This window comes from Anticarsia gemmatalis, chromosome 7, assembly GCF_050436995.1.
Source record: "Anticarsia gemmatalis isolate Benzon Research Colony breed Stoneville strain chromosome 7, ilAntGemm2 primary, whole genome shotgun sequence".
Lineage (NCBI taxonomy): Eukaryota > Metazoa > Arthropoda > Insecta > Lepidoptera > Erebidae > Anticarsia > Anticarsia gemmatalis.
Window position 1 is genome coordinate 8,322,961 of NC_134751.1, and position 15,029 is coordinate 8,337,989.

At 34.5% G+C, this 15,029-nt stretch overlaps 1 protein-coding gene across 7 annotated transcripts in view; it reads right to left on the minus strand.

The window, feature by feature from the left end:
* The window catches only part of rdgA (retinal degeneration A), a 117,556-nt gene that overhangs the window by 26,052 nt on the left and 76,475 nt on the right, over window positions 1-15,029 (minus strand). For all 7 annotated transcript variants that reach the window (XM_076116894.1, XM_076116892.1, XM_076116891.1 and 4 more), the window contains 2 exons: window positions 4,037-4,178; window positions 350-553 (listed from right to left, as the gene is read on the minus strand). In XM_076116894.1, coding sequence (XP_075973009.1) covers window positions 350-553; window positions 4,037-4,178 — 346 coding nt within the window. The remainder of the gene's footprint in view (window positions 1-349; window positions 554-4,036; window positions 4,179-15,029) is intronic.

Genomic DNA, 15,029 nt, shown 5'->3' on the forward strand with positions numbered 1-15,029 from the left:
ACAGTAGCTCTTTCTTTATTCTCTTGGGATATAAGATTTCTACGAAAATCTTATCGTTAAACCCACATTGTTCCAAAAGTATTTTTATTTTCAAGTAAACCACTTGGGGTAGGTAACTAACATTTATTATTACGCCAGAATTCTTAAGCCGTAGACTTTGTTTACAAAACAGTTTGTTATTCTTTCTACATTCACGAAAGTTCTAAGTAACAAACAGGAAAAGTTGAAGGTTATTCTAACACAATGTCATCTTCAGTAATTTCCATATTCTTTTATAATATTGTTTTAAATCAGGCCGTTTTGTTTATGACAAACGCCCCGGTAGCGAAAGCGTAAAGTGGGAGCTCACCTTGCCGCAAGCCTTGCACTTGCCCTTCTCCGAGCGTCGGTGCACCCAGTGGTGATGCGTGATAGTCTGCTCGCGGTACTGGCGCACGCCCACGTCTCTGAACGTCGGCTTGCATGTAAACTGCACGCGGTCCATCAAGATGTCGATGCACGCAGTGTGCGCGACGATCTTGCACGCCGAGCATTTCATACGTGACCCGTGTTTCTGTTTAACAAAAAAGTATTTTGTTTTATGTCCAGCGTGTCCAGAATGCCTACTAGGCATTTATAACTATAAATAAAACTACCGCTCCTTATGACGTTAACGAGAAACAACCACTTTAACCATGAAAGATGGAGGAAACGAAACCGGAAGGAACGGGTGTCAGACTGTGTATATACTCTAACAAAATATGTATAAAAATTGATAACAGACTTGTCTTTATGTGTTTTCATTTTAATGTAAGTTCTTTACATTAAAATGAAATTAAGAAAAGTAATAATACGAGTTAAAGCGAAAGATTTAATATCAGAAAACCTTTGCCTAAATTGGTATCACGTAGAATGATTGATCAACGCAATGGAGAAAACGTCGCGATTGATCCAGTGCGGCGCGTGACTGTAATTTATGAGAAGAGAAATATATTTTATACGCAGTGATATATGCATAATTTTAGAACAAGAGAGTAAAGATATAATATAATAATCGTCTGGTGGTATAATCATCATAAATCAATCATTTGTAATTAAATAGGCTATATTACGAGAGTACGTCATACATTTAGATATCTCGCTTTAATATAGGAATGTGCATTGTTACTATTATAATAAAACGTTGTGTTTATTGAACTCAATAATTGGTGTACAACGGTTGGCTGCCGCAACGACACATTTCCCTCAATTGGCTCTACAAAATACGACGTGTTTTTCTTTCATTTCGTTCGGCATGCAAATTAACATATTTACATCATATAATGTTGTTTCTAAAATAGGAAGCAATTTATTAAAGGTCAAAGCATTTTGTATCTCCTTGTGTGGAGTACAGAAGAGCATTTTTAAATCAAAATAAGAGCTCTTTGATACTTTAAGCTTAATCATAGATTTTCAATTGCTTTAAAATATATTATAGGGGTACATACAAATTGTGTACAAAGTAAAGAAAGTTGCTGCAGTTCATATTTTACTTTGATAAAATTTGTATGTACCTACATACGTATAGCTTTGTTTTGCTTACTTTACTTCGAAATATTAGTAAACTAGAAAGACTCGGCTCGGGCTGCACAGAGGTAAATATCAATATACATATTACGTTTCACATTCAGCTAGCCCGCAGCAACTAGTTGCTAACTAGCTATTAGCGCATTTGCTTTGTGAATTTCTGATTTTAATTTATTTGTTTAGACTGTCCGTAGATCACCTTTAAGGCTTTAACCTCATAATTTGAGTTATAAAGGTATAAGATATTCATCTAAAAACACAAAATAAAATAAAATATCATAGTACTTCATGTAATTGGCAAATTATTCTACCTTGTTTCCTGTACACATAAACTCAGTGAGTAGTTCAATTCTACTGCTGCATAAAAATGATCTCATTTTGCTACAAAATACAAATTTACCAGCGCTTAAGTATGCCGATCACGACTACCGAGCAAATGCCTTGGTGACTTTAGTCCCAGCAGCGCTGAATTTTTAAATTTCTACAAAATAAAGACACTCATCAAGAATGTCTAGGGAGTCAACTAGCGGAATATTTAGTAGGTCCTTTTCATAATAAGACGATTTTTTATATTTAGATTTAAACTGGCTTATACCTAAGTATATTTCTAATTATCGGCATGATATTTTCATATGTTAGTCATGTGCTATTTTTATCGGACCATTTCCTTTTCTGGCTAAGAATAAAATGAAGCCCTAATAAGAATAAAATACATAAAATAATGTTTAATAATGAATGTTTCTGTTGATACAGCTGAAGAGTCAAAGAATAAACTTAGATTAGGGTCTTTTGTAACTACATAAAGAAATGTACATAGGACAGGATGCTTGAGACAAAAACGCTAACTTTTACCAAGTTTCAATGAAGTTAGAAGAAAAGTATTTGTAACAAGTGCTGAAGTATTTGCTTTGTGAGGGAGCAAGTTACAGTGTCAGAATTAACTATTGATTGTCGCAATGGGGCTCGAAAGTCTCCCTTTTGCTGCACCCGGTGTGACAGGTCATCGCCACAACAAAATAGAAGCATGGGTCATTAATCTTATATACGAGCTCGGCCGACCAGCGACATAATAGACGGGAAACTTGCTAATGGTTGTTGGGAAATTACATTTCTTCTACTGTTGTTTAACCAAGACGTAACTGAAGGTATTGCGGATATTTCAATGGATTATTCTACTTCAATAGATTTTTAAGTCCGATTTTATTTATACCGCTACAAAGGACGTTTTTGTAATAGAAAGAACGTTACAAGCAATGGAAAATAAAACCAATCAATTTGGCTTTATAAAGTATCCATTTATCCTTAAAATCCTTTATTACTAAGTTACCTTGGGCTAAGTTATTTTTAAAAATATAACTAACATTTTCTCGTTGGACTACTAGACTGGGTATTGTCGTGGTCATTCGATATGAGAATGTCAGTCAATGAAAAATGCTTTTAACTCTATTATGTAGCGCTAATGCTTTTAGTGAATTTCTTTTGAATAGATGTTGTGAATATTGTCTTACAGTGTCAATAACAGTCTCATATAATATACAGAAGGGCTAATAAAGCACAATGACATATAACGTACTTGTATTGATATGAACGAGTAAAGAGAAAATATTTAGAAGAGCGAAGATGTTCATTATTTATTTACTTATAATAGGAGTGTTTCTTGTTTATGACTATACAACCTTTTATGCTCGGCTAAGAAAAACAAAAATACGCTAAGACCGCAGCTTAATTGAATTACATTTTCTCCATTTTAATCTGCAAATGGTGCTCTACTAAGCATGATATTCCGGGTGAATGGCTAAATTAAAACTGTAAATTGAGCATTCAATTGATAAGGTGTACTGTAGTGGTTTTGAAATACTATGCCATTGGTTTTAGTGTAGGTACTTACTTATCGAACTTACTCAGTCATATAAATAGTACCTAACTGTGTAAAGGTTATGAAAATCTGCAATGCGTTGTTTGCTTTTAAGTATGTAGTTAATTTTAAATGAATTGGTATGAAACAATACATAATAAACAAGTATCCATGTTCTTTGTTAGCGGTACTATGAACGTGTGCACTTAATAGTAAATTATACCATGGTCCGCAGGGTAATTTGGCGGAAACATCAATTATAATCACGGCAATTCACGTACAAAACATTTTGAGCTGTAATTTCAAAGCTTATATATCTAACCAGTAATTTTGTGATGTCAGCTCATTGTTCAGTAATAATATGTAATAATAACGCGGTAGTAAAATCGCATACTTAAACATTTAGATCGGCTAGGTTTTCAAAAACATGCTGTCATCATCGCTATCAGCTCTATTTAACGAACAAAATAATACTACTCTATGGATATATTTTGTTGCATAAAATCTATTACTATTCACGTATGTTATTTTGTGTAAATAAAGATAATACCTTCCTTATATAAATATATACGGGACTGGGTAAGTAGTTCCAACGGTTCTAAAGTTTAAACGAGAAAATTATTATTCAATAGTTACCTGACACTCCGCGTCACCGACGTAGCAGCAGTCGCCGGAGACAGAGGTGGGTGACCAAAGATGCTCGCCGCTGATGGCCGCGTCGCTCCAGTCCGGAGTAGACCGCAGCACTCGCGCGCCACCGCCGCCATCTCCAGTTCGTCTATCAACAAATAAACATGTTTATTACACATCGTCTTAATAATCATCAACCAATAGACGTTAACTGCTGGTTACTACTACTGCTCTTATAGAAATCGACAACGCATAGTCTTGGACCGCCTTCATTCAACAAACTACTGCGACCCTCACCAGGTAAACAAGTGGTAATAAATTTGCATAGAAAACTTATTAGACCTGAATCCGGTCATTGTTATATTCAGTATGTATGTATTTGGTCAACGCACAAATCCAAACAATTTGCCTTCCTATCCAAAAGGAAATAACCAAAATATATTTCCGTGTTACACATTGATCGATGTATTTTATTAACATGCATGACATTGATACAGGTCCTTTTTTATTGACGACAACATACCGGATTAAAGTATTGCATCAAAAGCTGCGTTTGCATATTTATGATTTAATATACTTTTACGAGAATTTGCAATGATGGACAGATAGACAGACTCATTTTGAATTTATCTGCAGTGGTCGTTTTTGCAATCACTGCGGAATATTAAAATGGCGAAGCTGAAACGAATATAAAAGTACAGAAAATAGTAAATAAATCAATATAAATATTATGATCAAATAAATACTACATCCATAAAAAGTAAAAACAAGTAATGTTGAACGTTCCAGAATAATACCATTATTTTTAATAGGGAATTGGCGCCAAAAATCCTTCTAGCCCACGTAAATGTCGCGCGTCGTCTGACGTCCGTAAGTATTTGTCGTGAGTAAACAAATACCACCTATTATGTATTTGTACCGCTTTCTTTGAAGTTTCTTATAATTTATAGTCACTACTAAAGTACGTCTATAATGTCGAAAAATAATAAATACATTTCAGGCTGGTTTCAGATTGATGTTTTAATCAATTATGTACATAATCGCAAAATTCGTTTTGAAAACGAAGGATTAGATAAATATATGTATCTACATACCCATGTCATTTTGTTTATAGCTATTTTACACAATGTCGCGTATTTCCTATATAAATAGATACTAATGGCATAAAAGTCAATACCACAAATTAATTGTAAAAGAGAAATCATTTTAACGTGAATAATTTCTTTTTGAGGCAAATAAAATTTAGTATATCTTGGCATAGAGCCAAAACGTTAACAATGTTACAAGAATGAATAGCTCTAGAGGATTTCAATATCACTTCATAAAACCTTGTATTAAGTGCTATTATAATACCTGTTATACAAATACCAAGTGGTGGTGCGAGACGAAATTCCAAATAATTCACCTTCAGAATTCATTGACAGGACCCTCATAGCCCCTGTCTGTTCTCCATTATTATACAAATCGTTCAGGTGTTGCTTTTATACATATAAACATTACATTATGCCTACATTGTACAAACATCTATATTTATACACACAGAACAAGCTCTTTTTATTGTTATAGATTCAGAAAGTCTACTCTGTTTGTAAAAAGCCTTGACAGTTCTCAAAGATAAAGAATGGTTTATGGTTTTGTTTATGGCTCCGCCACGTAAAACCTATAATCAAGCTAACTTTTCACGTTAATATTTATAGTTGCCTAGTGAGCACAGGTGGCCTAGCATTATTAGTGAGGCGCTAGCTGTATATCATCTAAATAGCCTATTATATTTTAGGAGACCTAATATTTTCAGAAAAAAGTGTAATAGTTCGAGTAGGTACTAACCCTACTACTTATTATTAAATTACCCTTTTAAAGTGGAACCCTCTCCAAATTCCTAACAAACCAATCTTACCAGTGGTACCTCATTTCCGCACTACAGTTGTAGACCGAAATACCGTTATTCGGGGATGTGTCAAGTATTCGATAATTGTAACGGCTCAGTAGTTATCCCGAAAACGATTAAACGAATTCCGTAGACACTTGACATCAAAAGAGGATAAGTACTACTGAAGCATTACTTGAGTAACTACTTATCTGTCTTCTAACCAATATTACTTCAAAGTATTTCTATAAAAGAGCACTGGACCGCGTAAATTGTGTTTCTTGACAATTTGGGACTAAAACATCAGCTTTTCATTAAAATTCTTCTAAACTAGATAATTCTGTGAGCTTTATCGTTGAAACATGTAACATCTAGCTACAGCTAATTGTATAGAGTTAAATCCCTTAGGAAGGAGGCTGCATCCCTGCAGCTGAGTTGACGTAATCTTATAGCAAGCGAAGAGAGTGCCTCATCTCACAAGATTAATCTGGCAAATGAACACTGTAGCTAATATTGACCATGCTTGTCCATACACGAGCGCTGATAAAATACATACACGTTGTACATCCAGGACGGCGATAAATTGGAAGGCTTTACTTCATAGAATACATTTTATTTGGTGCCTAGTTGGCTATTCATCAATCGATATTTTTGTAGTCGGTGAAATGTAGCCTTTTTATTTACTATTCGAACAACTAACCTACATAGAAACCACAAAAAGAGTTAACCCCTAAGTATCTACTTAACTGTAAACTCTTTTTGTGGAAACAGACTAGATAGTCTGTTTCTTTCACATTAACTACAAATAAGGAAACACAATACTGTCATTAAGATTTTTTAAAATAATAATTAACTAAGTACCTTCTGTATGTATTGCTTTAAGATGTCAGCAAATAATTAAGCCGAGCTGTTTATTCAGTAGTACTTTACTGCAGTCCTAGGTCCATTCGACATCATCATGCGGTCACTTAAATCGGTAAATATATAAAACAGTTACAGTGCAATATCTCGCTCCTAACAAAGTAGGTGAAACGTTCATTTGACGAACTCCAGCGAAGCGAAGTTACAGGGAGACCCGGTACGACTTACTTTCGTGTTCAACACTCAGTTCTATAGTGCAAAACTAAAAAATGTAAAGCATTAGCTTTGTAGTTTCGAGTGAACAAATCCTAGTGACGAGTTCCGAATATTCCCAAGAGTACATTTTTGTAAAGCGTTCTTGACTGAATGGTTACACATAGCTCGAGTATTCGCAAAAGGGGAAATACGCGCCACTTGTATAAATGGTCTACATTTTTTAAACTCGTATTCTTTGCATTTTTAAAACTGGAATACAATACACTGTGTATGCAATACACGTATTATTTGCGGCTTACTGTAGGCGAAAGGTATGCTTTTATACTATTCTATAATTAAACACTTGAAACTTTTATAGAACTGCTATAGTATGACGTGTATGAGGTAATTATGATGATGTCGTTTGACGTCACTGAGTACGTCGCGTCGTTACATCGTGTGTCTACAGACTTGATTAACATTGTTCTACTCACTTATAATTCATGGTTCATAGCTTCATCGGCGCATGATTATATTATCATTTATTATCTGTATCAAATGCGGAATGCACTAGACCTAGTGTAACGAACGCTTTTCAAAACTTAGTATTAAGTTTTGAAAAAATATTTAACTTTATAAGTAGAAAATCTATTACTTGCTATCATGGTTTGAGGTCCTAATACATGGAGTGAGTAGCTTCGATAACAGGCCAGTGAAAAAATTTGTAAATCGATCTTTTTTCGAAAAAAGAACAGAAAATCAGATCATTGCCGTCATTCTTCTTGTTATTTTTCAGTTGATATTTTCAGTCACACCAAATACACATATTGAAAATCGTATAAAAAAATTAAAATAGTGTCGAACATTATAAAAACAGAATATTTCGTCAATTTAAAATTGCAAGTGGGAGTTTTGTAAAGTTGCTGTGAGGCGACAAATATAAGTTGTTTATTATTTAAGATTGTCCTTGACTGAAATCGTTGGAAAATGGAATGTTCATATTGCAAGTTTTGTAACCGTACGATGGAGGGTTGCGCGTCTATCAAGTGTAGTATGTGTTCGTCGCACTACCACCTGGAGTGTGTGAGCAGCGAGCACCTGGTGCCGAGCACGAACAGCTGGCGGTGCTGTCGGTGCGAGACGCTGAACTCGGCGACGGCACCCCCCGCCGTCGACACAGCTGTTAGAGTATAATGTTAAGACGTACCCGCATTCAACTATTGTGAAGCCCACTTACTTTCAAATAAATGTTGTGATTTTACTTTGTTGGTTTTATTTGGTACTTTTCTTACACTTGTTTGCCGTCTTATAGGTACTTTATTTTTGTGATTTGACAATCTGCACACACCGTGACCATGTTCTACATATTATTATCAAGGAGTAGGCGTCTGGACTGAATACCCTTCAGATAGTATCTTGATAATAGTTATATATAAAATGCCCAGTGGGTCCCTAGTGGTCAGAGGTGAACCAAACGAATAATATGCATATACGCTAAGGCTCTATTACAAACATTTCTTTCTACAAAGAAGCTGCACCTAACTAATAATAGTTTCATCGCATTCTTCCCAAAAAGGTGTTGTAAAAAACATTGCAAACTGCGACGTTATTACGAACTAAATAGGAAACAGCGAATAAAATTATGCAAATTATCTCACCGCTGCAGAACTACTTCCTGGTACTTGTTAGTCATGTTGCTTCAATTTTGACAAACACGAATTTTGATCATTATAAATATTATTATTTTTGTATTACATAATCCATAAGTTATCGTGTGGACGAGAGTTAGGTTTAAGTCAAACTACCTAACGTAATTAAAGCGATCGCCAAGCATGCAGCATGCAGCTAATCATGAACGGTTAAATGTCCACGGCTATTATTTATTTTGTCCACGTTACATGCAATTATATCGATGACCTCGATGCTGAACAATAATACTGGAAACAATGGCTCCTTTGTGTAACAAAAACAACACTTTAAACCGAGCCAATTAATGCGCCCTTTTACAAGACACTTTCTGTTCAAATTTGGTGCTGAGCCTGATGAAATTGATCGGGTTATTAATTAATTTATTTACTTTAGGGTATTTTATGACACCACGATTATTTATCGTGAAGAGACAAGCAGAAGGTATTAAAATAATAGCACTTTGTTTTTAATTCTACATAACACGATGTAATCAGACTAACAAAAATTAGGAATCTAATACTGAAGATATCTAAGAATATCCACAAAATATAGTCGAAGTAAGTTGATTGCATTAAATTCTTATGTAATACAATATACATTCAGTGTATATTACACAAGTAAAACAGCGTACCTATTTTGGTATTCTCACTGATATCCATTTAACCTACGGAACTTAACTTCATCACGGTTCACGCGTTGTGTAAAAAGCTGCGAAAATATTTACAAAATATTCATTTTATGCTTGCCATTTTTAAGGTTTGTATAAAATTTAAGTAAATATTGGATTTTCGGATTTAGTACCTACCGGTGCGGTGCAACAAATGAGCAATTTAGCTCGGTCTGACTTTTGCAAGTAGGTCAAAATCGAGTTGCAACGTCTGTAAGTATCTGTAAGTATATGACATACATGTGAAGATAAAAGCTTGTAATAAATACACGGCGGACATTTGTGTTTCATCGCCACCAAGCATTTGTACGATTTAGCACTCTTCTCCGAGAAAACAAAGATATTTTATTTTATAATTGAACTGTTAAAAATAGAAGCTTTTGAAGGAAATCTTTGTGATCTCTAATGCTTAAATTATTCACAAATGGCAGAGTTCGTCATCGTGAAAGTACCCGCGTCGCTGTTTGTCTTTCAGTCTACCCTCATTAATTCTAAGATTATCCCTCATTTGCCTAAGGCCGCAGCTTAGTGTGAATACGATATAACAACACCTTATATTTATTATGTAAACTTGCGAGTCATTGTCTACTCGGGAATCTTAGCGAAGTTGGTGAAACATTAATACCATTAAAGCTACAATGTTAAACGTATCATAAACACTAGTACGTGCAGATGTTATTATTGGAGAAGCAGAAATAAAAGGCGATGCATCAACAAATTAATACTTAAACTCAAATATAGTGAGTGATAACAAACAAATCAAACATCAACGTGCTAACTGAATTTGAACAAAACGAATGATAAGTAACGTAAACGAAACATGTTGTATAATGTTGAGTCGTCAATGGCATTGCAAGCCCAGTGTGCTAATAATTACCGCATGCGAGAACCGGTTCCGGCGCGGAGGCATCTTACCGCAACCGGCTTGCATATTATACGTACCTTACAAGGTTAGGGCTAAATGAAACTGCAGGGAATTGATTTAATTAATGTTGTGGTTGAAGATGGGGTTACACGAACACCGTTAAAGTTAGATAGCAAATACTGAGCTCACCATACAGGGGTCTGATTGCGATCATTGGTCAATAACGTGAACTTTTCGTTATCTTTGATTGATCAAAGGTACAAAATACATATAAGTTTTTATTTAGTTAGACTGTAGTTATATTACAGTCTAACTAAATAAAAACTTGTATGTATTATCTAGGCTATAAATCAAAGTGTTAAAATTATGTGGAACGTACCTACTAAATATTATAATATTATTTTGTAAGTACAGCCATGATTATTACTTTGGTCGTCAATTAGGCACGACATGCATACACGCTATTACATACTTTATTTATTTAAAAACAAATTAGTTTTATACTATCTACTCGTAGTAGCCACATTACACACAGCACACCTATAATTACAAATTTATTTTATATTTATTTACTGCCGAAGCAACATTACGCTGTATCCATTTTTTATTTGCATGCCGAATATGAACTGTCGGAAATATTTTATGAATGAAATATGTATTTATGTCTGTATTTATGGCCTGTATGTATTTTACAAAGGGTTAATCAACATCGAAAAACAATTATTCAGTGTCTTAAAAATAATTAATTTCTACCTTAGCTTGTAAACATTCTCCATTTGCATAGATAATGCATTTGAATCAAACATTCTTTTCAATGCCATGGCCACCCATATAAATATGAATAGATCTTAACGAACTGAAATAAAATATTTCCTTTCATTCCTTATTTTATAAGAGACTCTAACATAAACGATTTTTTGAATCGTTGTTGATAGAACCATCTGTTAATAGGCACCGAGTTTAACTTTGGGACCAGCGTCTTTCAGAACCCAGACTAATCAAGTTTTGTTATTGCTCCATCGAAAGATGTTTAGTCTGTATCGACAATTCGGTTCAAGTCGATAGCACTACTATAAACAGCTTATCTATACGCATTTGTCGCAGTCTAATTACAAAATCCACGTAAACAGAAAAAACTCCAGACATCAGATCTGATTTATCTCGGTAGATAAAAATTCCCCGCGACAAAAGATAAAGGAAACTTCTTGGAAAGTAATTAAAGGGTTAAAGTTGAGTAAGATCGCGCGCAAATTACAAGTATTTTGACGTAATAACATCTCGTTAAAGAATGATCCAAAACCCACCAGTTAGTGGTACAATTTATAAAATTGCCATTTATCGTGCTGCAAACTGACGAGGTTAACATTTAACTATTTAATGTAAAAAAAATGGCTTGTTTGTTTTTACGTCTATTTACCACTTGACAAACCGAGGGGGAGTAAGTGTATAACACTTATTAATCATGATTATCTAAACTGTTATTTTCATCAACGTTTGCTTTGGTAAATGTTGACTAATTTGTCATTCAATTGTAGGAGGACATACTGAACTATACTTTTCATTCCCACTATTTTTTGTCCCGAGCGATGGCCTTTAGGATTTGACATCCTTTTGTATTGTGAATTGTGATGTAGTCTTTTTAAAATGTCAACTTTTGTTATGGTCGCAACATGTATTATACTACTTAAATGGAGCGTGACACATCCTTCGTTACTCGATGTTCGACATTGACCGTCGAAACAATAAGTCCCTTTCACTTTTAAAACGGTTAATCTAAGTCCCGACTACAAAGATAGAAATACATACGTTTCTATATCAATAAAGAATGTTAGTTGATTTAAGTCGATTTTTTTTATTTAAATATTTGTCGTTTGTGCTGTCTACGTGCTTTGCTTTGTGATTGTGATCACGTAGATAATTTCCATTTGAGTCTTACTCTACATTCTGATGTCATATGTATGACGCACGATGATTAAAGGAGCTTATAAATAATAATGGAGTTAATGTGGGCAGTGTTAACATTATAACTGAGGATATTAATGTCACCGAATGTCTTTAGTGAATGGTAGTGTTTGGTGTTACTGATTAATTATGGACGTGACTAATTACGAGATTATCCCTAATTAACTAAACATAGTGGGATGAATGAGAGAGATGACGAAATTAATTGTTATTATGGATATAGTTCTTAGGCCAGTACGTTTAAGAAATGCGCTTAGATATTTCGTAAAATTTTAAAATAAACTATAATAATTAAGTTATTTATAGTCTCTATTTCATCATAAATTGTCACGTCACGACAAAAAATCATGATCGCTCTGACATTTTTGGATTCGTAGAAGTGTCGTGTAGCATGTATTTATAAACATGTTTATTTTATAATATTTCGATGATTGGTTTTGTCTATTAATAGAAATTACGAATATAATGTGGTAATGATTGTTCAAGTTGCACCATTCTGTAAATAGAGCCATAATCCATGCATTATACTAGTCTCTGTAATCAGCGAGTCATTCATTAAGCATATCAACAAGCTTTTAATACTCAGATACAAGCACATAGACACACAGGTACAGAGATTTTTATATGATGAAGGGAAACATTGTCATACATTTTTTAATTGAATTATAAAGTTGTTTCAAACTCGGGTCTACGTAGGGAACTTCCAAAACGAATGCGTTATTTATTTGTTATTGTTTTGTGTCCCACAAAGCTTGACGGTGATAATATCACACCTAAATTACTTCCTAAAATGTTTATCTCCGTAATAATAACATTCTCCCCTGGGTTTATTGCAGAACCGTTCGCTATAAATATTTTTTAAAAAGTTATGAACCGCCGCCGCACTTTGCAAACAGCTTAGCCCTTATAACGAACTTTTTGTGTTAATTTCAATTCCTGACATTGTGTGTAGGAGTGTGTACTCTATGCACCGTTATTAAAGGTGACATTTGACTATCCCGTGGAAAGTCACCGATCCGTTTCAACGTCACGGCACGCTGCTGAGGTTCCGTAGCCGTTCGCGCTCTATATACGTACGTACGTCATGTAAGTACACACACAATGTAAATAACTGAATAAAACATATCCAGGGATCAGAATGGAACCTTATATTTGCCGAGAAACTCAGTCTGCCGCTTGGGTAAAATAACCCGATAACTTTAAACAATTTAGTGCCTTAGAAAAGGTAAACAGAAAATATAAAATCTCTTTTGGGAAGAACGAATACAGTGAAGACAAGCCTTCTTTAATAATATTATTTCAGTCAAACGTTTATTCATGAATAATTAAAGTATGTACAATGTACATACATGATATCACGCCTATTTTCCATACGGGTAGGCAGAGACCAAAGAACGCCTCTTCGTACAATCCTTACAAATTTCCTTCGCCTCATTCACATCCATACATCTTGTCATACAGGACCTCCGGTTACGAGTACTACATATGTTCATAAAATACGATGAAACTAACGGACCGGTGATTGACCTGAAATTGATTGTCTAGGAAAACTCGTGACTCGTGAGTAAACTTGAGAGCACTCCTTGAATCTTAAACTTCAAAGTTCTATGAAGTCATGCATTACACGTCATGAATACCTTCTTTGTCTGGGAGAAAGTATGAACTTAACAACAGTTGATAATAAATGTTAAAAAGTCTGTGTAACCTTCGGTTCATTCAACATCACGCCACACTCTCCGAGAACCAATTTCATCGAAAGTATATGCTGTTCGCCTGCGGTACCTGAGTCATGGCTAAGATGTCTTTACCTTAACTAAGAATGCAACAAAAATAATAAGGCAATTTTTAAACATGATAACTTTTTTACACTTTTCCTTTTACAAGACGATATTTTATTTCATCGCTTCTACTTAAGAATGATGTTCTGTTCGTTTGTATACTTGTTTATAGTATTTTGTTTGAGTCCAATGTGTTCCAGTGGGGTCGTTTCATTCATCCAACATTGTGGTTTAAGTGTTATGAGACTGTAACACACTAGCGCGGAAACGGAACGGAACCGAAACAGTATACTGGAGCGCGAATATAGCACGCTCAACTTTAGCTCTCTAAAGCTCTAACATTAAATTGCAACAAATTGTTAATGAAAGGGAAAACAGATCTAGCCTATGTTTATACAATAGCATTTAAATCCATTAAAAAAAATGCTAAAGAATAGATAAACTACCGCGAAATGTACCTTAGAAACCGGGCAGTAGGCACTTATCTTTGACCTACATACTAAATGCATTACTGTAGAACTATTTTTACATTTAACAATATCAGTTATTTCTTAAGAATAGTTGCTAAATCTGTAAGTGTTAATTGATTGTCTCACGACACAGTAAGATGTCGTTCAAGGGTGATACGCTCGATCAAGCAGAAACCACTCAACTACAAGTTGCAATGACTACAAGTTTTTCCTACTGTTGTCTTCTACACAGGTACCTAGCAGATGACAGTAAAAAATGATAACCAATTCTAATAATTTCCGGTACAATTATAAAAACATAAATTGCCCAAACAATCGAACTGATAACGACATCATTAAAACTACATTAGGAATAAACTAGAGTTAAATCGCATAAATGTTTTAGTTTTGTACGAGAACCTTTAATAGAAAAAGCAATAACAATATTTATTCCATCAATATCGTTTCCTCGATTGTAATCTTATTGTTCAGATTTTACGTAGGTCTCACTCAAGGATACGTCAGAACGCAATGAGCGCAGAACAAAACGGCTGTTCGCTGTAGGTGAGGTGAAGACATTGTACTACATTTACAGCTGTGCTATCTTACTATTATGTGCAGTTATCTCTCAAATGTTATGTAGCGATCTTGCCGATTACCTACCTC